This window comes from Coregonus clupeaformis, chromosome 34 (genome assembly GCF_020615455.1).
Source record: "Coregonus clupeaformis isolate EN_2021a chromosome 34, ASM2061545v1, whole genome shotgun sequence".
Classification (NCBI taxonomy): domain Eukaryota; kingdom Metazoa; phylum Chordata; class Actinopteri; order Salmoniformes; family Salmonidae; genus Coregonus; species Coregonus clupeaformis.
Genome location: NC_059225.1, coordinates 35,941,730 through 35,968,824, shown reverse-complemented (window position 1 = coordinate 35,968,824; position 27,095 = coordinate 35,941,730). Strand labels below are relative to the sequence as shown.

At 44.5% G+C, this 27,095-nt stretch overlaps 1 protein-coding gene across 1 annotated transcript; it reads right to left on the bottom strand.

Annotated features, from left to right (window-relative positions):
- Nucleotides 1-5: 5 nt before the first annotated feature.
- LOC121550063 (cyclin-dependent kinase 13) lies at nt 6-27,095 on the bottom strand. The gene is made up of 14 exons (XM_041862177.2): nt 25,110-27,095; nt 16,631-17,206; nt 16,354-16,524; nt 16,058-16,197; nt 15,665-15,835; nt 15,276-15,465; nt 15,005-15,061; nt 14,278-14,379; nt 12,131-12,208; nt 2,977-3,093; nt 2,725-2,856; nt 2,376-2,575; nt 1,772-2,224; nt 6-1,576 (listed from the first exon to the last, which is right to left on the bottom strand). Exons 1-14 carry the CDS (start codon nt 26,243-26,245, stop codon nt 882-884), a joined length of 4,218 nt encoding a protein of 1,405 aa, XP_041718111.1. The 5' UTR covers nt 26,246-27,095; the 3' UTR covers nt 6-881.

The window sequence follows — 27,095 nt, the reverse complement described above, 5'->3', positions numbered from 1 at the left end:
GAAAGCATTGTTGGCATTTCTTTAATAAACATTTGCCAAAGAAGAAAAATAACATTTTAGTACAAAAAGACATTGTTGCTTGTCTCCTTTTTGAACTTGGGTTTGTTTTACATTGCCAATTGCCATTTGAAAGTCATGAGGGCTTGTGGAATTTAAGGTGAACACAGCCTTCCTCCATCAAGTAATGCAGTACCTATCAGTTTTACTGCAGTCACCCAAGATCTGCCAGTCTTTCTGGAACCAATGATCCACTTCACTGTTGGGTAGAGCTTGCAAGTTAAGCATTTCACTGTACTTGTGGATATGACAAAATTTGGGCTTGTTTTTGTTGAAAAGTTCAATCTCCCAGAGGAGCCCGATCAACTGAGCCTTCCTGGTTTCAACATATTCTTGACCAAAACATTTTTTTAAATAATTGTGCAGATATAGCACTTCATTAATTTCATACCTAAATTGTTCTCGCCTACTTTAGTCAGTAGTTCAAAAACATATTAATAATAGTCTGCTCAGGAGTAATTAAAGAAAAGCTAAGGTACATATTTAAAACGCATACCTAGCCTGGTAAATGTACTCAAAAAAGGTACAAGTTTAATTTAAAAGACAGCAGTAGAATAGATTACAAAAAAAAAAACAGTACAAAATGGTATGAGCAAGAAAAGCCCCCTCTATTCAACCCCCCTCCTTCTGCAACATAACCCACATTCCAGATAAAGTAGGAATACAATGCTTGACACAGATTTTTTAAATTATTACAAATCAAGTGCGCATTTCTAGATACTTCTGGTCTAGCCTGAGAGGGTTTGGGCTCAGTTCCTTTTGAGTCCTCAAGTCTGGGGCGTTTCCATCGTCACACCCCACCCCGTTCACTATGCCACAGCCAATCAGAAGGGGAGGCCTCGTCCTCGGATGGTTGCTGAGTTCACATGTGGGTTGAAGCCGAGGGGCATAGGTGGGGCCCCGGCCTGGGAAGGTGAGCCCCAGGACTGGCCCGGAGGTGGGATGGGCGGGGGAGGGGTGGCATGGTTGTAGAGATGGATGCTGGTGGGGTTGAGCTGCCCTTCCCCAGGCAAGGAGGGGCTGTGATTGTACTCAAAACGGTGGTCTTTGTCCCCGCTGAACACCATGCTACTGCCACCTCTACCTCCCCCTGTGCCTAAAGGGTAGGGCTCCTGGAGCGAGGGGGCCAGGGAACCGGCAGCCGAGGACGAGCCGGGGGTTGGAGCGCTGCTGCTGAACACCTCCCTTAGGGCGTGGGGGGGCAGGCCACCCCCCAGCATGTGGCCCATGTAGCTGTCGCCAAAACCTGCAGGAGGGAAGGGTGGAGGGGGTGGGCGGCTGTAGTCACCGCCATAGCCCGGTCCTTCTGCGCCGGGGTGTGGTGAGTAGACTTGCTCCGGGAGCCTTCCTCCCTCACCGGCCCCACCTGAGGTCGGCATGGGTGGCAGGTGGCCGGTCTTGGGCTCCATCTTCTGCCGGTAGTCCAGGTCCTCACTGCGGGGAGGGGGCTCTGGTGGTTCAGGGGGTCTCTGGTCAGGGGGTAGGATGGGTCTGGAAGAAACTCCACTCCCCTCGGACACTAAGGGGGAAAACCACAAGACATGATGTTAGTTCAATACAAAGGGATAGTTCTAGTTGGAGTTCTATCCAACATTAAATTCATTGTGTATAGAAATTAGAGACAGATAAGCCTACTGGATGGTAACAACAGTGGAATACTAGCAGAAATGTGGTTATAAATACATCACTATATTCTCTATATGAGTGTAGTTACCTGGTGAGACAGGGATGGGCTCTGGGAGCTGCTTGGGCTCAGGGGGTGGCCGAGGCCCTCCTGCTGGTGGGTTGCTGCCGTCTGCCTCCTCCCCGGCCTCTTGCCTCTGATGGGCCTGGAGGAGCTGGGCCAGCAGCATGGTGACCGCCGTCTGGGTGGCTGCCGACGCTTCACCTTCAGGCTTCCCCTGCGAAACCGACGACGGAGGAGGTGATGGGGGCTTGGGCATGGGGGGCACTCCACCCAGCTGAGGGGGCTTGGGCGGAGGGGGTAGCTCCGGGGGCCGGTTGGAGTCGGAGGGCGCTGGTGGCAGGACCTTGGAGAGCTGCTGCAGTGTCTCAGAGTTGACTGTAGCGATCTGGGCCGGGTTGACAGCGCTCTTGGACTGGCCAAGCAGCTTGAAGAGGACCGCCAGCTGTTCCTGGGTCAGCTGGCAGTTGGGACCTTTTGGGTCTACGGGAGACAAAGGAAATATGAAAAACGTGATTTACTAAAAAGTAACTCTTAATTCACTCCAAGTTGTTGTTAGTGTGTAATTGACAAGGCATGAGGCAAGTATGGTGGGGTGACGTTGCGGTACTAGACTAGAGACCCATTCACTCACCCAGCAGGGCCGAGGCAGCCACAGGCTGGGCTTTGAGCCCCCCGGGCAGAGGGAAGCCCTGGGGGGTGTTGCTACGACTGTCGTCTCCCAGCCCCAGCTCCTTACGGGGGGCCTTGAGGGCAGACAGCTCCTCTGGCATTTGCTTCTGTCTCCGCCGCTTCTTACTCCACAACTCGTGGCAGTCCTGCCACAGGGGGAGACTGGAGAAGAGCGATGGGGAGGAGGACAGGAGACAAAATGTTGAGGGTAATAAAGTAACAAGCCGAGCAAAGTGTGGATCATGAAAAATATATATTCTACAGTGATGGATCACAGACACTGGAGGTGAAACGTCTTTTGCCAAACATACTCTGGTGGGGGCATCTTGGTTGGGTCCACGTCTCTGAGGAATTCACTGCTTAGTGCCGCCTCAGCCGCGCAGCGCTTACTGGGGTCCAGGGACATCATGTTGTCAAACAGGTCCAGGGCTGAGGGTGGAATACTGACCAGAGAGAAAGACCAAGTGGTTAGTCAAACACAGCCAAAGGATAATGCTATGTATTATTTTCATACTCCAATGATGAGCCCCAATTACTGAATTCAAACAAGCTGATGGACTCACAAAGCATACTCCTCTCGTAACCGCCGGCGGTACTGTTTCTTTGGTTTCATGGTGTTGAAGTAGGGCAGCTTGATGACGTCTGGCCACACGGCGGGGCAGGGGCTGCCACAGATACGACTGGAAGGGAGAGAAGCCATCAGTTTGGGCTAGAGTTGAATATCGTGTCCTATCAGGAAGACTGTCAAACGAGATAGCTGAAAGTCTTTCAGACAGTTAAAGCTGCAATATCTTAACTTTTTGGGCGACCTGACACAATTCACATGGAAATGTGAGTTATAGATCTGTCACTCATTGAAAGCAAGTCTAAGAAGCGGTAGATCTGTTCTATGTGTGCCATTTCTATGCTTCTCGTTTTAAAGTTGTTTTTGCGTCTTTTACTATCAGTTTTGTACACCAGCTTCAAACAGCTGAAATTACAATATTTCACAGCGGTTTAGATGGTATAATGATTCTCTATACCAGGGCTCTCCAACCCTGTTCTTGGAGAGCTACCCTCCTGTAGGTTTTCGCTCCAACCCCAGTTGTAACTAACCTGATTCAGCTTTATCAACCAGCTAGTTATTAGAGTTAGGTGCACTAGATTAGGGTTGGGCCAAAAACCTACAGGACGGTAGCTCTCCAGGGACTATATTTGCTTTTTTTGTCACAAACTGAAATTTGGCGAATTATTAGAATTTTAGCAAGCAGGAAATGACAGAGCAATTTCTTAATAGTGAATCTTTAAAGGAATACTGAGTGTAACCCTCTCACCAGGCTCGAATTTGACTCTCAAGATATTACCTTATTTAGAATATCTGAACAGCATGGGATATTAGGTGAGAAGGACATCTCCAATAAGAATCCCTATTGTAAACTTGCTAGGGTGAATGACAAATAGGGTATTAACTTCAGATAGAATGATTATAGACTTGGTTATTGGTATAAGGATATGCTTTCCCATGCATTAAATGAAACTGAAACAGTAAATGACTCCACCAATACAACAGACATAAGGTTCAATATCTATATTAATGAAATGTTCAATATATCACATCAAAAGAAATACAAATTATAAACCCCAAAATTATAAACCCACAACCCATGTCCAAATTATTTGCAAGCTTGCTTAAACCCTGGGCGCGCGTTGGAGCTCATAAAAAAATGACGACATACATAAAGTCCTGAAGTCCACCACACATTTGTAGTTACTCACTACTTGTAGATAATGCCTCAGCAAAATATAGTAGTTCCGTGCAGGTGTCCTCACAAGATCCACAGCGAACACAGCTATCAATGCAGCCAGTAATCCGTAGCAGCAACAGACATCCGTTGGAAACCCGAACTCGTTGGTCGTCACAAGCAATTCTCTCCAAGTCTTGCACGATGCTAGGCTAACCTCTAGGATGTCGAATGTCTCCACAATGCGACGGCAGCTTCAGTCTCTACTAGGTCTTTCTTAACGAACTAATAAACACTTTCTTATAGAAATAAAATCAGGATTTCCCTTTAAAACAAACTCTGTAGGTATGGTTTTGTTTTATCTTTATCGTTTCCTTTGGTCGTTTTTTTTTCTTCACCAACGCCACTAACGTCTCTCCTCTTTCTCCTCTCAACTTTTCCCTCTCTTTTCTTCCCAGCAACCAGTCCACTCTCCCATTGGCCACAACTTAACAAGTTACCTCATTGGTCAAAACTTTAACAAGATACGTGGGAAATTTAAACTTAAAAATAAACCAACCTATTACTTGTACATTTTGTTTAAACATTGCTTCAAAAGAAATGCATTAATGACATTACAAATCAGGAGCTATTCGATCACCTTTTAAATCTAATACCAATGAATTATAACAAATAAACTCTATACTTGGTTTTAGCAAGGTATTACACTCTCCCCCCACCAAAATAGGCATGTCCTCATGACTTGTGAACATAAGTGAAATGTAATGACAAGTAAATGTGTCAACTCTTAACTACAACCTACAGCTGAGACAAAACTTGTTAGATAATTGAAAATGAGATACATTTGTGTTTCCCTTATCCAATCCACTTGTACAATGTGGAACAATATCTGACAACTGGGGCTATACTTGGAACTCCGGGTTTATCATAGGTAAGTAATACAGGTGCTTTCTTTACTCTCTGAGATCTTCTTATCCCTGGTCCTTCCATTTCCTCCGAAGTTTCCACTTCTCCCTGAACTTCTCGTTCCTCTTCTGTAATCTCTTCAACTGAGTTAGATGCCTCATTATCATCTACTTCAACTCCAGTTGCGACCTCAGCTTCTTGACTGGACTCTTTTACTTCCAGAACTTGGTCTGCTCTTTCAGGTTCCCCTGTCATTTGATTCCAAACTATGTCTAAGTCCAAGCTAAATGGTTCCGACATCTCTTCCACTTCTCGGCTTATACAGTTTGTATTTGGCACTTCATACCATACTCCGATGTCTTCATCTTCTGAGTCAAAATCCTTCTCATCTTCTGGATTCTCAACCTCTTCAACTTTCTCATCATTCTGAGGAGTACAGTTTCCAGGCAACTTTTCATTTCCCTTTCTCTTCCTCCTTCTTTGCAGGGTCCTTCTACCAGGTGTTGGTTCTATGTTAACCACAGGTTCTATGCGCACTTTCTGCCCCAGTGGTAGCAGGTGGTTTCGATGAAGAATCTTAATGGGTCCATCTCCAATTTCAGGCTTCAAACGAAACACAGGTAAGTTTGACATCTGACTTTCCACCACATATGGCGTAGAGGCCCAGCGATCTGCCAGCTTATGTTTTCCTTGCAGTCCTAGATTCCGTATGAGAACTCTGTCTCCAGGCATAAGTTGCGTGTAGCGGATCTTCTTATCATATCGCTGTTTGTTTTCTTGGTTTTGCTTTCCAGCAGTGCTCTCAGCAAGTTTGTAAGTAGCTTGTAACTGTTTCTTCATATCAGATACATACTTGAGGTAAGTTCTCTCTGAAGAGCTATCACTCGAGACTCCAAAACAAATATCAACAGGCAATCTAGCTTCACGTCCAAACATCAAAAAATATGGCGAATAGCCAGTCGCTTCATTCCGACTACAGTTATACGAGTGCACTAGATGCCCAACATACTGACTCCATTTGTTCTTTCGTGTAGGATCAAGAGTTCCAAGCATGTTCAACAAGGTTCGGTTGAATCTCTCGGGTTGCGGATCTCCCTGAGGATGATATGGTGTTGTCCTTGACTTCTCCACTCCAAGCATATTCAGTAGCTCATGGATGAGTCGACTTTCAAAATCTCTACCTTGATCACTATGCATCCTCTTGGGCAGACCATAATGGATGAAGTACCTCTCCCACAATACCTTGGCGACCGTGGATGCTTTCTGATCCTTCGTAGGAAAAGCTTGAGCGTATCTTGTGTAATGATCCGTAATGACAAGAACATTCGCTGTGTTACTGGAGTCTGGCTCAATGGACAGGAAATCCATACACACAAGGTCCATAGGTCCATCGCTTTGCATATGACCAAGCGGCGCAACTATCTTTGGAAGTGTTTTCCTCTGTACACAGCGAGCACAGGACTTACAGTACTCTTCTACTTCCATCTTCATGCGTGGCCAGTAGAACCGGTCTCTGACAAGTCCATATGTCTTGTCAAATCCTAAATGACCTGAGTCATCATGCAGCGACGTGAGAACCATAGTTCTGAACTTCTCTGGAAGAAGTAACTGAGCACGACGAGTCTTGTTTGGCGGATGTGTGATCCTGTACATAACTCCATCTTCCATCTTTAGCTTCTCCCACTCTCTCAGGAGCAAAGAGATGAGTGGATGTTTTGTCTTGGTCACCCTGGTGATATCATGTTTATTAAGAGCAACCCACATCTCTCCTAAGCAAGGATCTTCTTGTTGCGATGCAGAAAGTTCCATAGTGCTCAATCTGGGCATGTTAGACTTCAGCATGCTCAGGTTACAGTATGCTTGAGGCACAGCATGCATAGAGGCTCCCAACTGATCAATCACTCTACTATGAGATGATCCAGGAGTTATTCTAACAACATTAGACATCTGGCACATGGCTCTAACACCGGATGCAGGAATGTCTCTCCAATCTTGTTCCACTGCATATTGCTGATGAGGGCGGCGAGATAAAGCATCGGCATCTATGTTCTGCCTGCCTGGCCTGTACTTGAGACTAAAGTCATAGGTAGACAACGCAGCCAGCCAACGATGACCAGTGGCATCCAGTTTTGCGGACGTGAGGACATATGTCAATGGGTTGTTGTCTGTTCTAACCTCGAACTTGACCCCATACAGGTAATCATGTAGTTTATCAACCACGGCCCACTTCAACGCAAGAAACTCTAACTTGTGAGCTGGGTAGTTGCGTTCAGAAGCGGTCAGGCTTCGACTCACAAATGCCACAGGACGCAGACCCTCACCTTGGTCTTGGTACAGTACTCCACCTAACCCTTCACGGCTAGCATCTACATGTAGAACGTATGGTAACTGAGGATCAGCAAAAGCTAACACAGGAGCTTTTGTGAGGCTTTCCTTCAATGTCTCGAATGCCAATTCACACTTCTCATTCCACCTTGATCCAAATGGTTCTGAGTTGTTGAAGTAGGCTTTCACCTCTTCCTTGGGCTTTCTCCCTTTCTTGCCTGCGGGAAGATATCCACATAAGAGCTGATTCAGGGGTAACTCACTTTAGAGTAGTCTTTCACAAATCTCCTGTAATATCCACAGAATCCTAGGAAAGAACGCAGAGCAGTCACAGTTTCAGGCCTTGGCCACGTGGTGACAGCTTCAATTTTTGATGGGTCTGTGGCCACTCCATTCTGGGATATGATATGTCCAACATAGTTGACAGATGTGCGGCAAAACTGACACTTGTCAAGGGACAGTTTTAGGCCTTCACTTTTCAAGCGGTCCAACACCTTGAGCAACCTCTGCTCGTGTTCTTCCAGCGTCCTTCCAAACACGATTAAGTCGTCAAGGTAAACAAGAACTTCGAGTAGATTCATGTCTCCAACTGTCTGTTCCATGACACGTTGAAATGTTGCAGGTGCTCCGGACACACCCTGTGGCATCCTCTCAAATTGGTAAAATCCAACTGGACAGATAAATGCAGTCTTCTCTTTATCTGTGTCACCCATTGGGATTTGATAGTATCCGCTTCGGAGATCTAACACACTGAACCATTTGCTCCCACTCAAACATGTCAGAGCATCCTCCACACGTGGGACTGTGTACTGGTCGGGAACAGTGCGCTTGTTGAGGGTCCTGTAATCAACACACATGCGTATGGTGCCATTCTTTTTCCTCACCACCACAATAGGAGATGCATAGGGGCTTCTCGACTCAGATATGATCCCAGAACTTTTCAAGTTATTTAGATGCTTCCTTACATCTTCAACATCAGCTGGAGCCAAGCGGCGAGATCTCTCCCTAAACGGTTTGTCTTCAGTAACTCTGATGGTGTGATGAGTACTCTTTGAACAACCCACATCAAACTCATGTGTTGAGAACACTTCTTTCCGTTCCATCATCTTTTCACATAACCTCTTCTTCCATCCCTCAGGCACTGGAGAATCTCCAAAGTTGAATGAAGAAGACGTCAACTTCTCAGATGAATCCTGCTCTCGTTTCAATGGAAACCCAGGAGCAATATCTACAGGAAACAGATGAGCAATAGGCATACCTCGTTTCAGAGTGATCTCCTTTGTCGAGACATTCCTGACAGTAAGGGTGATTCTTCTAGACGACACAACTGCAAACCGTCTGGATTTCAGGCCTCACTAGTAATTCTTCAGGGAACCGGGGTTCTTCAGGCCTCTCTACCAGAAGGGTTTGAGTAGAAGGTACCCCAGGAAACTTTGGAATTCCAGTAACTCTCGCCTGCCCACCAGGTGGCAGGGTGACAGGTTTTGTCTGTGCAAACCAGACCGTTCCTCTCTTCTCATCATCATCAGTTGAGCTTTCTCTCATCCTCTCATATGCCTCCTTGATAGCAGGATGAACTTGTAGTGTGCTAAGGAAACCTTCACCTTCCTTTTCTCTGCAAGCAGTCATAAGTCTCTTCACTACAGACGTATTTGTGCCGACCAGAATAGACACGTCACCTTTCATGGCCGGATCTGGACATACCAACACAAGTGCTTCAATGGTCTCTGCTACGCCCACAACCGATCCCGAGAACTCAAGCTTGAGCGACAAATAGCCATCATATGGATACTGCTCAGAGCTAAGGCCCCATATCTCTAAGTTTCCTATAGGAATCAATGGCAAATGCGTCAGGTACTTGTCATAAAAGGATCTGTAAAGTAGAGTAATCTGAGAACCACTATCTAGTAAAGCTTTAGTATAAACACCTTCAATCTGTACAGAAACGACAGAACTTGGGCCAACTAAACCTGTAGGTAGCATGTCTTTCATGTCTTCATACTTGTGGCACTTTGTGGAACGTGTCTTCACCGGGACGTCAGGCCGCTCCTTTACTGGGTCCCTCTGTAGTTTCCCATAGACCGTTTTTGTTTGATCAGGCGTGTGTTGACTTTCCTCAAGTTCTCTTCACCTTCACAGTTTCTCTTGAAATGGCCATCTTCTCCACATCTATAACAGAACACTCCAGGGTTTCTGTCGGCCTGTGTCTGTTCTTGTGATGGATTTACCCTTTTCTTTTTGCTTTTAAATGCAACATCTGACCTTTGTGTGTCAGAGTGAGCTGCTGTGACGTTAGCAGACATGAGACGTGTCATTTCAATTTTCAAACCTTTTAGCTCTTTTCTCAGCACTTCTATCTCAGTATTAGCTTCTTCACAAACTGTAGCAACAGGAGCAACAGCTGATGACTTCACAACACTCTTCGTTGTGTTCCTGTCTTGAATCATGTCCTCCTCCTCCCTTACCTCCTGCAGCAGCTCAGTAAAGGTTGGTGGATCACGCAGCTTATAGGTCATGCGAATACGAAGCGCAACCATGTCATGTGAGGATGCACCTCTCGCTACTTGGCCAATGCGTGTGCGATTCATCTCTGACAGCTCAATGCCTCCTTTTCGATATACAGTGTGTAGCAATTTGTCAAGTCTCAATAGGTAAGCTGAAAGCTTCTCTCCTTCACTCTGGAATGTGCTTCTGAACCTTACCATGAGATCAGGTGCACTTTCGGTGGTACCGAATGCGGTTTCTAGAGCCTTCATGTATTCGATCGCTGTAGCATGGGGGTTTCCGGTCCTAAAGAACCTCACAATGTCAGCAGCAGGCCCTTTAAGACTTTCTATTATTCTCTGTTTTTTCACATTGTCGGTGCACTGCCATTCCTCTAGAAAATGGGTGGTTTGCTCAGCCCATGCATCATACTCTTCCTCTCCACTAGGAGTGGGCTTCACACCTGAGAACATACGTAGCTTACGGTAACTCTGAGTCTCAGATGGCACATTGTTGCATTTTTTCTACCAGTGAACTTATGGCAGTAACCAGTTCAGCGTTGAGGTCAGCACCAGAGGGACTTACCAGGCCTTTAACATCAGCCACAGTCTTCCCTTCATATCTCAGAAAGGATAATAGCTTTGCCTGGAAATCTTCACCCTCTCTCTCAACTGGAGATGTGACTTGTGAAACTACATGTACAGGCCAGGGACCCAACTCTCCAGGTATCCCAACAACACTTGGCACAGCTATTTCGTTAAGGTTGTTTGATATCTCTACCAAAACATACTGCTTTTTACCAGCTGAATAGGAACAACGACCATGCAGTCTAATTTTACCAAAAGCCTTAACATAAGTCAGCGTTTCCAGCAGAACCTCATCAGACACATCATCTGTAACACTGCTAAGGACAACTGCACGATTAGTAGCTAGCTGTTTCTCTCTACACCAGGTAACAATCTCTTCAACATGCATGTTGTAGGTTTATGCCTATACAGCAATGTCAGAAGAAAATCCAAAATTTCAATTCAAAATTGTCAAATGGGGAGTCAAAAATATCCCATCAACAATAACCAAGATCCCGGACGAGCCCCCAAAAATGTAACCCTCTCACCAGGCTCGAATTTGACTCTCAAGATATTACCTTATTTAGAATATCTGAACAGCATGGGATATTAGGTGAGAAGGACATCTCCAATAAGAATCCCTATTGTAAACTTGCTAGGGTGAATGACAAATAGGGTATTAACTTCAGATAGAATGATTATAGACTTGGTTATTGGTATAAGGATATGCTTTCCCATGCATTAAATGAAACTGAAACAGTAAATGACTCCACCAATACAACAGACATAAGGTTCAATATCTATATTAATGAAATGTTCAATATATCACATCAAAAGAAATACAAATTATAAACCCCAATGATTTTCCCACAACCCATGTCCAAATTATTTGCAAGCTTGCTTAAACCCTGGGCGCGCGTTGGAGCTCATAAAAAAATGACGACATACATAAAGTCCTGAAGTCCACCACACATTTGTAGTTACTCACTACTTGTAGATAATGCCTCAGCAAAATATAGTAGTTCCGTGCAGGTGTCCTCACAAGATCCACAGCGAACACAGCTATCAATGCAGCCAGTAATCCGTAGCAGCAACAGACATCCGTTGGAAACCCGAACTCGTTGGTCGTCACAAGCAATTCTCTCCAAGTCTTGCACGATGCTAGGCTAACCTCTAGGATGTCGAATGTCTCCACAATGCGACGGCAGCTTCAGTCTCTACTAGGTCTTTCTTAACGAACTAATAAACACTTTCTTATAGAAATAAAATCAGGATTTCCCTTTAAAACAAACTCTGTAGGTATGGTTTTGTTTTATCTTTATCGTTTCCTTTGGTCGTTTTTTTTCTTCACCAACGCCACTAACGTCTCTCCTCTTTCTCCTCTCAACTTTTCCCTCTCTTTTCTTCCCAGCAACCAGTCCACTCTCCCATTGGCCACAACTTAACAAGTTACCTCATTGGTCAAAACTTTAACAAGATACGTGGGAAATTTAAACTTAAAAATAAACCAACCTATTACTTGTACATTTTGTTTAAACATTGCTTCAAAAGAAATGCATTAATGACATTACAAATCAGGAGCTATTCGATCACCTTTTAAATCTAATACCAATGAATTATAACAAATAAACTCTATACTTGGTTTTAGCAAGGTATTACATGAGGATAAGACAATGACGGATTTATAGTACCCTTTTCCTCTGACCACAACGTACCTGATCAGCTCTAACTGGGCAAGCTCCTGGTTGGCTTGGAAAATGGGCTTCTTTGTGAACAGCTCCCCCAGAATGCATCTGGATTTCAGACAAAAACAGGGTGAATGCATGATCCTCTTTATAGAACCATGACCATCATCTGTCCTTGGTTCAAGAATCATGAATCTCATCAGCCAGTGAAACAACACATCAAATGTCAACTCAATGTACAGTGGGGAGAACAAGTATTTGATACACTGCCGATTTTGCAGGTTTTCCTACTTACAAAGCATGTAGAGGTCTGTAATTTTTTATCATAGGTACACTTCAACTGTGAGAGATGGAATCTAAAACAAAAATCCAGAAAATCACATTGTATGATTTTTAAGTAATTAATTTGCATTTTATTGCATGACATAAGTATTTGATCACCTACCAACCAGTAAGAATTCCGGCTCTCACAGACCTGTTAGTTTTTCTTTAAGAAGCCCTCCTGTTCTCCACTCATTACCTGTATTAACTGCACCTGTTTGAACTCGTTACCTGTATAAAAGACACCTGTCCACACACTCAATCAAACAGACTCCAACCTCTCCACAATGGCCAAGACCAGAGAGCTGTGTAAGGACATCAGGGGTAAAATTGTAGACCTGCACAAGGCTGGGATGGGCTACAGGACAATAAGCAAGCAGCTTGGTGAGAAGGCAACAACTGTTGGCGCAATTATTAGAAAATGGAAGACGTTCAAGATGACGGTCAATCACTCTCGGTCTGGGGCTCCATGCAAGATCTCACCTCGTGGGGCATCAATGATCATGAGGAAGGTGAGGGATCAGCCCAGAACTACACGGCAGCACCTGGTCAATGACCTGAAGAGAGCTGGGACCACAGTCTCAAAGAAAACCATTAGTAACACACTACGCCGTCATGGATTAAAATCCTGCAGCGCACGCAAGGTCCCCCTGCTCAAGCCAGCGCATGTCCAGGCCCATCTGAAGTTTGTCAATGACCATCTGGATGATCCAGAGGAGGAATGGGAGAAGGTCATGTGGTCTGATGAGACAAAAATAGAGCTTTTCGGTCTAAACTCCACTCGCCGTGTTTGGAGGAAGAAAAAGGATGAGTACAACCCCAAGAACACCATCCCAACTGTGAAGCATGGAGGTGGAAACATTCTTTGTGGATGCTTTTCTGCAAAGGGGACAGGACGACTGCACCGTATTGAGGGGAGGATGGATTGGGCCATGTATCGCGAGATCTTAGCCAACAACCTCCTTCCCTCAGTAAGAGCATTGAAGATGGGTCGTGGCTGGGTCTTCCAGCATGACAACGACCCGAAACACACAGCCAGGGCAACTAAGGAGTGGCTCCGTAAGAAGCATCTCAAGGTCCTGAGTGGCGCAGTGGTCTAAGGCACTGCATCGCAGTGCTAGCTGTGCCACTAGAGATCCTGGTTCGAATCCAGGCTCTGTCATAGCCGGCCGTGACCGGGAGACCCATGGGGCGGCGCACAATTGGCCCAGCGTCGTCCAGGGTAGGGGAGGGAATGGCCGGCAGGGATGTAGCTCAGTTGATAGAGCATGGTGTTTGCAACACCAGGGTTGTGGGTTCGATTCCCACAGGGGGTAGGAAAAAATAATAAAAAATAATGTAAGTCGCTCTGGATAAGAGCGTCTGCTAAATGACGTTAATGTAATGTAATGTAATGTCCTGGAGTGGCCTAGCCAGTCTCCAGACCTGAACCCAATGGAAAATCTTTGGAGGGAGCTGAAAGTCCGTATTGCCCAGCGACAGCCCCGAAACCTGAAGGATCTGGAGAAGGTCTGTATGGAGGAGTGGGCCAAAATCCCTGCTGCAGTGTGTGCAAACCTGGTCAAGACCTACAGGAAACGTATGATCTCTGTAATTGCAAACAAAGGGTTCTGTACCAAATATTAAGTTCTGCTTTTCTGATGTATCAAATACTTATGTCGTGCAATAAAATGCAAATTAATTACTTAAAAATCATACAATGTGATTTTCTGGATTTTTGTTTTAGATTCCGTCTCTCACAGTTGAAGTGTACCTATGATAAAAATTACAGACCTCTATAAGCTTTGTAAGTAGGAAAACCTGCAAAATCGGCAGTGTATCAAATACTTGTTCTCCCCACTGTATGTGTCTCTTACCCGCAGCTCCACACGTCAATGGCAGGTGTGTACCTCTCCTCCCCCAGCAAAAGCTCAGGGGGTCTATACCACAGGGTGATCACCTTGTTGGTGTACGGTCGGCTATAAGACGGGGACAGAAAAATGACAAATACATCAGTGTCAATAATATACCGTAATTTTCGGACTATAAGCCGCGCCTTTTTCCCCATTTTTCGACCCTGCGGCTTATATAACGGTGCGGCTAATCTATGGATTTTTACAGCTAACGGCCACTAGAAGACCTCCTAAATCTATGGATTTTACAGGTTACAGTCCACCAACTTTAACTCTATGGGCTCTATGACCGGTCCGCGCCCCCCACCTTTAAGCGGTGGGCTCCAGCAGGAAAAGCTGGAGGCCGGAAAAGAGTGAGACAGGTAGGGCGCAAAAGTAAAAGTGGAACCGAGAGTGGTACGAGAGACAGAACGAGACAGAACGAGAGCAAGACAGACAGACATTACGAGAGCGAGACAGTTTGTCTCTTTCCCGACAATCCCCTCTGTGCACGAACCCTTACATATGGTAATTAAACATTAAAACACCTGCGGCTTATAGTCCAGTGCGCCTTATAGTGCGGAAAATACGGTAATCCACAACAAAACACAGTTGAGACCAATACGCTTGATGAAACATATATACAGTAATACATCTGAAAAGGCAATAACTACGGGCAGTAATCAACTGTAAGTCATATCGGGACACTTACCTCTCCTCAGAGTTATAAAGTCGAGCCAGTCCAAAATCTGCCAGCTTTATTTGACCCCTGGCAGAGAGAACAGAACACTGCTTTAACTTGACTTCCAAACCCTTTCTGTCAGACACCGCAGTGTATAGAAATAGGTTCTCTTTGACGTTGGCTATTCTCTAGCCTGGCCACAGATCTGCTTATGCTTTGGCGTGACAATGATCATAGGAGCGGACAAGACAGCACCGACAGATCTGGGACCAGCAGGCTAGCTATCCTGAGGAGCACTCACTTGTTATTGAGCAGGATGTTGGAGCACTTGATGTCCCTGTGCAGGAAGTTCTTTTTGTGGCAGTAGTGGAGGCCCTCCAGCAGCTGCCTCATGAAGGACTTGATGTGGCTCTCGTTGAAGTGGACCAGGCCCGACTCCAGGAGGCCCATCAGGTCGTGGTCCATGTACTCAAACACCAGGTAGAATGCACCTGTAGGAGGAGGATGGATCATATAGAAGGGAAACGGATGCATGGACTAACATAAAGCAGACACATGGGCAGCATCCCAAATGCTTTTCCCTACAGTGCACTACTTTTGACCAGGTCCCATAGGGTTCTGGTCAAAAGTAGTGCACTATGTAGGGAATGGAGTGTGGACATGGTAATACAGTGGGTTTGTCATATGGACCTTTGTCATTCTTGAAGTCCAGGGCATCCTCCTTGTCGGTGACTATCTCCTTCATGTTGATGATGCTTTTGTGGTTGAGCTGCCGGAGGATCTTGATCTCCCTGATGGCGGTGATAGGGAAGCCCTCCTTCTCGTTGTCCAGACGCACCTTCTTCAAGGCCACCATCTCAGCTATACCATGGGGATAGAGATAAAAGGCAGAGTATATTATAAAAGACATGTTCATACATAGATACACTGGGCATAGAGAGACTTCCATTTTGAGTAGAGTGAGTTTTCCCTTTCAAATGTTGATAGTAAAATAATAATTATAATATGAGCTACAAGGAAAGTAGGCTACGCCATATGATCTACATGAAATGTTGAGCGAAGTAAGCATTCAGTGGTCCTCACCTGTGTCTTTGTCTTTTGCCTTGTACACCTGGCCGTAGGTGCCCTCTCCCGTGATGCCGATGATCTCAAACTTGTCCACGCACCGTTTCCCCCAGTCTATCTCAGTCTCCTTGATCTCCCCAAAACGTGGGCCGCAGATCCTGGGAGACAGACAAACAAACCAACAAGAGATTAGGTCAAGCAGTGGTGGTCAACACCAGGCAGTAGAGACTCAAGGAGCATAGGACATGGAAGATGTAAGGTGAGTATAATGATTCCACAGAGCAGACACGGAAGGCCAAGGGGCCCAGACATACTTGGGCCGGCGGTGAAGCGCGGTGGTCTTCTTCTCGTTGTACGGGCTGTGGGGGGAGGAGGCGCCGCCTCCGGGGAGCTCAGGAGGAAGGGGCAGTTCGGTAAGGAGGTGGTGGGCCTTCTGACGCTCTGCTGGCTTCTTCCCTGAGAGCGACGGTAAGATGTCCTTCAAGCTGCACAGGGGAGAGAAGAGAATGAAAAGTTAGGCTATGGAACAGTACAGAGAGGGGGAGTGATAAAAATGATAAGAAAAGCTCCATTCTATTACATTCCCTTTACCTGTCCGCTCCATCTAAGTGCTGGAGGACGTGCGGGGGCAGGTGTAGAGATGTCAGTGTAGAGGCGGTCGGAGCAGCTACTCGCTCCTTCTCTTTACCCTGTCCGGATGCTGGTGCTTTCCTCTTGTCCCGTTGCACCGAGGGGTCATCCTTCCCCTTACCATCTCTATCCCGCTCTCTGTCCCTGCTGGGCTGAGGGGGCTCTGTGCTCCTCTTGGAGGTCCTGTCTGTGGGGGACTGGGGCTGGCTCGACACAGGGGTCCTGGGACCCTTCTCGGGGGGCGGAGGGGAAGGGGGCCAGCCCTTCTTGGTGACGTGGTTGGCCTTGGGGCTGGGCTGGTGGGAGCCTGCAGAGGGACCCTTGGTGGGAGTGGAGGCGTTGCTGGAGCTCTTGGCCCGGGCTGCTGCCTCGGCAGCTTTTGCCTTCTTCTGCTTGCTGAGCTCGGCCGCTAGGCTGCTCTTGAAGGTCAGGGTGCTGGGGGAGAGGCTGGAGGGCCGACTGCGAGAGCGGCGGTGGCGCGAGCGGGAGTGCCTCAAGGCGGAATACGGGCTCCTGCTTCGAGACTTGCCAGATCGCCTGGAGAAAGGAGAGACAGGTTGTATGATGAATCTTTATCACAGGAGAAAAGTTCTCATTTAAAAGGTGCATAATGTCTACCTAGTGCTATTCTAGCAGACTACTGTAATGGCAATTTACATATTCAGTGCCATTAAAGGCATCATTACAACCTTAATCACAATCTAGTAAAACAGTTGTAGTAATGTGTTTCACAAATATAGGTTTCCATCCAATTGGCCACAGATATATGCAAAATATATATATATATATATATATATATATATATATATATATATATATATATATGTATTTTAAATCAGCGTAAAAGACAATATGCGCATTTTCCCACCAGAGATGCGTTTTCATCAAATTGACTTGTTGCGGATAAAATGCTGTGCGTGATGACATAGATTCTAAGCTAACATATGTTTTTTTTGCAGCAATTCGACCCTGAAGGCCTGATTCACACAGTCCCCTCTGAACAGTTGATGTTGAGATGTGTCTGTGACGAACTCTGTGAAGCATTTATTTGGGCTGCATTTTCTGAGGCTGGTAACTAATGAACTTATCCTCTGCAGCAGAGGTAACTCTGGGTCTTCCATTCCTGTGGCGGTCCTCATGAGAGCCAGTTTCATCATAGCGCTTTATGGTTTTTGCGACTGCACTTGAAGATACTTTCAAAGTTCTTGAAATGTTCCGTATTGACTGACCTTCATATCTTCATGATGGACTGTGGTTTCACTTTGCTTCTTTGAGCTGTTCTTGCCATAATATGGACTTGGTCTTTTACCAAAAAGGGCTATCTTCTGTATACCTCTCCCTACCTTGTCACAACACAACTGATTGGCTCAAATGCATAAAGAAGGAAAGAAATTCCACAAATTAACTTTAAAGAAGGCACACCTATTAATCGAAATGCATTCCAGGTGACTACCTCATGAAGCTGGTTGAGAGAATGCCAAGAGTGTACAAAGCTGTCAAGGCAATGGGTGGCTACTTTGAAGAATCTCAAATATAAAATATATTTTGATTTGTTTAACACTTCTTTGGTTACTACATGATTCCATATGTGTTATTTCATAGTTTTGATGTCTTCACAATTATTCTACAATGTAAAAAATAGTAAAAATAAAGAAAAACCCTTGAATGAGTAGGTGTGTCCAAACGTTTGACTGGTAGTGTATACACTTCCATTATTTTTTTTTTTTTTTACTGGTACCGGGCACCTTCAGACAAGTGAGGCTTGTGGGCGTCCTAGAGAAAAACGGAGAACACCACCGTGAGAGTGAGAGTCTCAGCTTAATAGTTTGTAGGCCAAACCGTTCGGATGCTACAGACCTTTTTGTGAGAAGACCGATTTTCGGGCTGTCTCTTGGTCTGACAAACACCGCTCTAGCTCTGCTAACTTTCACCGTAGATGCGGAAGGGCGATTTCAGCGGATGTGATGGATTGAAATGCATCCCATGCAAAAAACAGATCTTGATCTTAAACAGACGGATTTTGATGGGGATGTTTTTATTACGTTAAATCGATTTCCACGGGGCTGCGGTAATTGTAGGCTAAGGGTTAATGAAGTGTTTGTTGTCATTCAATGAGAGAAGCATTTTTTTTATTTTTATCTCAACAACAACGTCAAAATGAATGCCAGATGAGTTTGATTAATTCAGACTATTTTGAGGAAGTGGCTCCTGAGTCTCAAGATGGACAAACCAATAATCTTTTTTAATTTTATTTTGGCATTTCTGTGCATCCTTGACAATTGCTAATTAATATCCAAAAGCAGCACACGTTTTTACGCGAACCTACACATCTTCTCTCGTGGCACCAACGTGAGGGGTTATGGCAGGGGCAAAGGTGTAAAGTTACCTTAATTATTATGCCTCATCTTTTAAATAAATGCAATCTATTAGCTTCCAAAATGTAATTAGGTACAGTGCATTCGGAAAGTGTTCAGACCCCTTGACTTTTTCCACTTTGTTACGTTACAGCCTTATTCTAAAATGGATTAAATTATTTTGTTTCCTCAATCTACACACAATACCCAATAATGACAAAGCGAAAACAGGTCTAGAAATGTTAGCAAATCTATACAATAAAAAATAAACAGAAATACCTTATTTACATAAGTATTCAGACCCTTTGCTATGAGACTCGAAATTGAGCTCAGGTGCATCCTGTTTTAATTGATCATCCTTGAGATGTTTCTACAACTTCATTGGAGTCCACCGGTGTTAAATTCAATTGATTTGACATGATTTGGAAAGGCACACACCTGTCTATATAAGGTCCCACAGTTGACAGTGCATGTCAGAGCAAAAACCAAGCCATGAGTTCGAAGGAATTGTCCGTAGAGCTCAGAGACAGGATAATGTTGAGTTACAGCATTGAAGGTCCCCAAGAACACACTGGCCTCCACCAAAACTCTTCCTAGAGCTGGCCGCCCGGCCAAATTGAGCAATCGGGGGAGAAGGGCATTGGTCAGAGAGGTGACCAAGAACCCGATGGTCACTCTGACAGAACTCCAGAGTTCCTCTGTGGAGATGGGACAACCATCTCTGCAGCACTCCACCAATCATGCCTTTTTGGTAGAGTGGCCAGACGGAAGCCACTCCTCAGTAAAAGGCACAAGACAGCCCGCTTGGAGTTTGCCAAAAGGCACCTAAAGGACTCTCAGACCATAAGAAACAAGATGATCTGGTCTGATGAAACCAAGATTTAACTCTTTGGCCTTAAAGCCAAGCGTGACGTATGGAGGACACCTGGCACCATCCCTACGGTGAAGCATGGTGGTGGCAGCATCATGCTGTGGGGATGTTTTACAGCGGCAGGGACTGGGAGACTTGTCAGGATCGAGGGAAAGATGAACAGAGCAAAGTACAGAGAGATCCTTGATGAAAACCTACTCCAGAGCGCTCAGGACCTCAGACTGGGGCGTAGGTTCACCTTCCAACAGGACAACTACCCTAAGCACACAGCCAACACAATGCAGGAGAGGCTTCGGGACAAGTCTCTGAATGTCCTCGAGTGGCCCAGCCAGAGCCCGCACTTGAACCCGATCGAACATCTCTGAAGAGACCTGAAAATAACTGTGCAGCGACGCTCCCCATCTAACCTGACAGACATTGAGAAGATCTGCAGAGAAGAATGCGAGAAACTCCCCAAATCCTGGTGTGCCAAGCTTGTAGCGTCATACCCAAGAAGACTCAAGGCTGTAATCGCCACCAAAGGTGCTTCAACAAAGCACTGAGCAAAGGGTCTAAATACTTATGTAAATGTGATTTTCAGATATAATTATTTTTTTATACATTTGCAAAAAAATCTACAAAACTGTTTTTGCTTTGTCATTATGGGGTAATGTGTGGAGATTGATGTAAAAAACAACAATTGAATCAATTTTAGAATAAGGCTGTAACGTAACAAAATGTGGAAAAGGTGAAGGGGTCTGAATACTTTCTGAATGCACTAGTTGTCCGATAACACATTCTGATGGAATGGCTTGCTTGTCCTGCACTTTGTAAAAACCCACAGTGCATTGAGTGAATGTTGGAAAAAGAGCTTGGTTCCTTTCTAAACATAGCAATGTGAATGCAAAGAGGACTTCTTTCAAAGGCAAGGGCAGTGTGAATACAAAGAACAGACATTTTGCTAATTTTCTCTCCCCAGAGTTCACTTTAAAGAAGAGTATACAGTGCATTCGGAAAGTATTCAGACCCCTGCACTTTTCCCACTTTTTTTTTTTTTTAAACGTTACAGCCATATTCTAAAATGGATTAAAATATTATTTTCTCATCAATCTACATACAATACCCCATAATGACAAAGCGAACAGGTTTTTAGAAGTCTTTGCAAATGTATTAAAAATAAAAAATACAGATACCTTATTTACATACTGAATGCACTGTTAATGTTGTAAATGGCTATTGTAGCTGGAAACGGCTGATTTTTCAATGAATATCTACATAGGCGTACAGACAGCCATTATCAGCAACCATCAGTCCTGTGTTTCAATGGCACGTTGTGTTTGCTAATCCAAGTTTATCATTTTAAAAGGCTAATTGATCATTAGAAAACCCTTTTGCAATTATGTTAGCACAGCTGAAAACGGTTGTGCTGATTAAAGAAGCAATACAACTGGCCTTCTTGAGACTAGTTGAGTATCCGGAGCTTCAGCAATTGTGGGTTCGATTACAGGCTCAAAATGGCCAGAAACAAATAACTTTCTTCTGAAACTCGTCAGTCTATTCTTGTTCTGAGAAATGAAGGTTATTCCATGTGAGAAATTGCCAAGAAACTGAAGATCTCGTACAACACTGTGTACTACCCCCTTCACAGAACAGCGCCAACTGGCTCTAACCAGAATAGAAAGAGGAGTGGGAGACCCCAGTGCACAACTGAGCAAGAGGACAAATACATTAGAGTGTCTAGTTTGAGAAACAGACTCCTCACAGGTCCTCAACTGGCAGCTTCATTAAATAGTACCCGCAAAGTAAATGTAGAAGTTGGTCGAATTGACAAGAAAGGCTACTAAAGTATGTTTTTGTCCTCGTGTTTCTTGGCCAGTTACATTGTTTTGTTCAAATGATAGGTTGTTTTTCAATGTTAGTTTGAGTTTGCTGCAACTGTCTTGCTGCTAGGAAGCAGAGTATGTGAGCGGAGCGGAGCAAGGAGCGTGCCCAATTTGACTGGAGCGCGGCGTGAGATTCCCAAAGGCTGGAGCATCGGCCTTCTCGCCTGCTCCAATTTCGCTCACTTCACGAGCTCAGGGCATACCCGGCCCAGCATACATTTTTAGTCTACTTCTGTGCTGCTTTAGCCCTTTGCTTTAGCTACTGTCATGGAGTTTGCTAAATATTTTCATGAAGAAACTGATAAAGTACTCAAGTAATAATATCTGAAAGTACTACTTACATAGTTTTTGGGGTATCTGTAGTTCACTATTTATATTTCTGACAACTTTTAATTCCCCAAATTCCTAAAGAAAATGTACTTTTTACTCAATTTTCCATGACACCCAAAAGTACTCGTTCCATTTTAAAATGGTTAGCAGGACAGGAAAGGTATCTAATTCACACATTTAAAAGAGAACATCCCTGGTCATCCCTACTGCCTCTGATCTGGCGGACTCAACACATGCTTCGTTTGTAAATTATGTCTGAGTGTTGGAGCATGCCCCTGTCTATCTGTAAGTAAATCAAAAACAAGAAAATTATGCTATCTGGTTTGCTTTATATAACGGAATTTGAAATGATTTATACTTCTACTTTTGATACTCAAGTATATTTTAAACCAAATACTTTTAGACTTTTACTCAAGTAGTTTTTTACTGGGTGGCTGTCACTTTTCCTTGAGTCATTTTCTATTAAGGTATCTTTACTTTTACTCAAGTATGACAATTGGCTACTTTTTCCACCACTGACCAAGAGCAAGAGAGAGAGTGCAGTGATGTGTCCACAACTAAAGAATCATTGTGGAATCTGAAAAGACAAGTATCCTGAAAGCATGATGGTGTGTACTTACTACCTGCACATGCTAAAAGAAAGTTTGCTACCCACCTTGTTCCTAAGTGTGTCACTGCAGCAAAGTATTTATAAACTAAAAATCTGATCTCTTAAAAGTGTGCATATTCCCCCTTTCAAGGAGCTTTCTGTTTTAATTGGGTTATTTTGCCTAAAAACCTTTAGGCCTTCCTATAAAAAAAACAAAAAAAACATCTAGCCTATTTGAAATGATGAGCGCTTCTTACATTCACCTTTTCATGTTTATTAAAATACTTTTCATGGTTTGGTTTCAATACTTGGTAGATCCAGGTAGTCAGAAAAAGATTGGTGTTGGTTAAATTGTGATTTTAATGAATAGAGCGAATTTGGAGTGGCAATTTTTCCCCTGTGAGCATGGAGCAGTTTTTAGCTGAGCGGTTGGAAAAGAGTGGACTGCTGGAGCACTCCATGAACAATGAGCAGGATTTCCGACGGCACAACTCTGCTCACATACTCTGCTGTGAAGACATCACAGTCTGACATAAATATTTTGTCCTACCCGTGGTATAAGGTCTCATATACCACGGCTTTCAGTCAAACAGCATTCAGGGCTCGAACCACCCAGTTTAAAATAAATAATACGCCATATCACTCTGCATTCTGTGGCAGGGCAGGCACTTTGTTGATTCTTGATGGTCAGTTGTAGAACTGTTTATCAGTTATACATTGGTTAAAAGGCACAGGTCACAAATGAAATTAAGCAAGATACCCCATTACTTCTTACTAGTAATACATTTCCTGTTGTAGAAACATTAGAAAGCATGCTCATCCGTTTTATTAATAATTATTTTTTGGTGTAAATATGGAGAGAGACAAATTAGGGCTGCACATTTTTTTTTGCGGCTGGTAGATTATTCTTTTTTTTTTTTTTTTTACATCTACCTGCCACAGTAGCTGCCTGGTGGACCAAATAGTTAATTTCCCACACTGACTGTGCTCCTCCCCACCTCGCCATCCCTCACTAGCTCGCTATGAAAGATGCAAGTGTTTGTATATGGTCACCTCACTCGAAACAATGTGCAGCTCGCACTGATGCAACCAATTAAAAATGTAACTCGCACAGCCAAGTCAAAGGGTGGCAAAATGCGACTAAATGGTCGCAGTCTGGAGCCTTGAGGTGCCACGCGTAGTCCAATGTGTAGCCTTATTTCAACCATTGAAACTTTTGTAAATAAAAATATGAAAATGGCTGATTCAAAATATTAACTTTGTAACCATTCCCATTTAATCCCTTCAAGCTCATGTTGCATAACTTTAGTCAACCAAAGCAAAGGATTTTTAAACTCTGGTGTCTCCCAGTGGCTCCTGCGGATATAGTCAGCACGAAACGTCAGAATGTATGGAATATGGGTATCTAGATACATTGCACTTGTAAATTTGGGTACTGATACAATGGCAGGCAGCATTTGAAGCACCTCGTGGCCCCATGACTGAGAGTACCAGTCATGCACTTCCTTACTATTGATAAGCCAAATGTGCATGCTGTTAATGTCACCGTTTCCATTCTTTCATGTGCCAAGTTTATTCAACACTTCGTAGGCCATCTGTTGTGAGCGTTCTGCTGTCTTGAGCAGTCTTGTATTTTGAAAAGGAGATGGCCTCTCTTCCAAACTAAGGCCTTCTGTGTGATCATATTTGCATAATGAGGCAGTATGTGTAATGGAGGTCAGTGTGCTGCTAACAGCTTTGCCTCCTCCACTGTCCGACTGCCCATACTAGGCTCGAACCAGTGATGCTCTGCTTCGCAACACATGTAACTGCCCTCCTTACATTTTACATTACATTACATTTTAGTCATTTAGCAGACGCTCTTATCCAGAGCGACTTACAGTTAGTGAATACATATATATATATATTTTTTATACTGGCCCCCCGTGGGAATCGAACCCACAACCCTGGCGTTGCAAACGCCATGCTCTATCAACTGAGCTACATCCCTGCCGGCCATTCCCTCCCCTACCCTGGACGACGCTGGGCCAATTGTGCGCCGCCCATGAGTCTCCCGGTCGCGGCCGGCTGCGACAGAGCCTGGATTCGAACCAGGATCTCTAGTGGCACAGTTAGCACTGAGATGCAGTGCCTTAGACCACTGCGCCACTCAGGAGACGACAACAATCCAATGGGTTGAGCCACCCAAAGGGTACCGATTGGATGGCTCCATTTGCAACATTTCAAGCTAGCTGTGGAGTGAGCTTACGGCACGTTCTGAACTCCGCACTCAAAGGGCATAAAACACAATATTGAACATGATCACACAAGAGTAGCTAAAACACTGGTCCAAATCAGACAGTCAGGTAGTTAAGAAAATTGACACCTGAAATTATACCAGGCGCATTATCCTTGACTTTAATACAGGTACAGTACCATCTGATTGATTGCTTACCTTATGTCTGGACTTGGGCTGAGTGACTTTCGGTATGGACTTCGTGATCGCCGATGGGTACCATAGGGACTTGAGACTAGTTCTCCCTGTTCGAATGGACTATGTCGGCCATAGGTTGGAGACCCGCGCCAGTTGAATGGGCTCGTTGGAGACCGCTTTCTTTTGTTGCTTGAGTATGAACGGGGCGACTTTGAAATGTTGTAGGCGCTATAGACCTCAGCATCTCGGCTGTTGTATGTCGAACTAGGGGACAGCCTTTTCTTCCCATAACTGGGACTTCTTCTAGATATAAACTGGTTATTATAACTACCACTAGGAGACTGGTATCCATATGAATAAGATGTCCCATGTGGACTTTCTGCCTTGAAACCAGGACTTCTTCTGGAGGCCCTGAGTTCTTCACGGTCATCTTGGTATGATTGTGGTACATCCCTGTATGCAGACAGGGGCTCCTTTTCAGACCGTGACTTACTTTTGTGGCGATTAGACTCCCTTTTATCCAAAGACATGGGTGGCAATGTTGTAGAGGTCTTCTTGCCGTTACTGTCACTGTTTCTCAAACCATCTCGGTTGTTTTTGGTGGCACTCAGGCTACTTCCGCCACGAGATTTCAAAGAGTCCCTCTCACGGCTCTGGCGTTCCTTTCTTTTCGGTTCCTTCTTTTGTCTATTCCTCTCGGATGAACCACTGGTTTGGTCATCCTTCCTGAGATGCAGTATATCACGGTCTCTTCGAGACCTTCTCTCTGGGGATATCGGTCCGTTGATGTCGGTAAACTCAATTTTGCTAAATCGATCGGCCGAAAGCCGACCATGCGGATCTGGTTTAGGTGAAGGGCTCCCAGAAAAGCGTTCTGATTGGGAACTTACGTCGTCATATTCCACCGAAGTCCGAGGTTCACCTTCTCTTTCGAGAATGCTTCTCCGTTCACCTGTCATATGCCATGGTTCTTTCTCCCTGGCGTGACTGTGTTTCTTTCGCCTAGATGCCGACGACCGCCTCTTCTCCCGGTGTTTCTCTTGCTGCAGAGTAGCACAGCTTCCAGGTCTAACGTTACTGCGCCGCTCCGGTCTGGCATTTCTCTGTGCCGATGGGCTTCTTCCCCGACTCTCGCGAAGTACCTCCGAGTTAGGCATTTATCAAAAAGATGTGATATATACTTTTGGTAATATTGGTTGTCTTCAGTGTTATGTTTCTTGGTACACAAAACAAAACATTTGCTACAAATTGGCTAGCTAGCAAACTAGCAAGTTAAATTAGCTAGCAAGTCACACTGCCACCGTGTGACACAGTAAACAGCAGTGAGCTATTACAAACGATAATCCATCGCATTCGTCATCACCAAAAAATCCATCATCCAATGTTTCCCTTGATGAAATTAGTTTAATAATATGACAAATGAAAATCAATCATTATAATCCCGGACTGTGTGATTCAAAAGATGTGCCAACTAGCTAGCTAGCCAAGTTAGCCGGGGCTAACTCGCTAGCTAGCAACTGTAGCTAGCTAGGCAATGTCTCGTAATTGCATTCCATTCCATACGGAGCGTAGCAGGCCCAATGTCTCCTGTTCGAAAGGAAATGTCTCTTGAAGAAAATAGCAGCTCACATCGGCTTAAAAAATATATTCCCAAAGTGCTGAAAATAAGAAAAATAACATTTCACTTTTTAGTAATGACATGTCTTTACGCTTGCCATAACAATCCAGTTTGGACGAACAAGGAAGTAGTTAGCACGCACGCAAACTATGCTAGCTTTCTTTCTCCTTGGGAGTTCAAATAAACTAAGGGCAGATTAAATAAAACAAAACAATTAAAAAATCCACGGACAGTTTACGTATTTTAGCGGAAAGCCGTATTATCACAAATTTAGATAAATAAAAATATTATATTTAGAGTTTTATTTGTTATATTTTATAACCAATATGCACCGAACATAGTTCAACTAGCTAACGTTAGATTGCCGGGCCCTCCAGCTTTCAAATTGA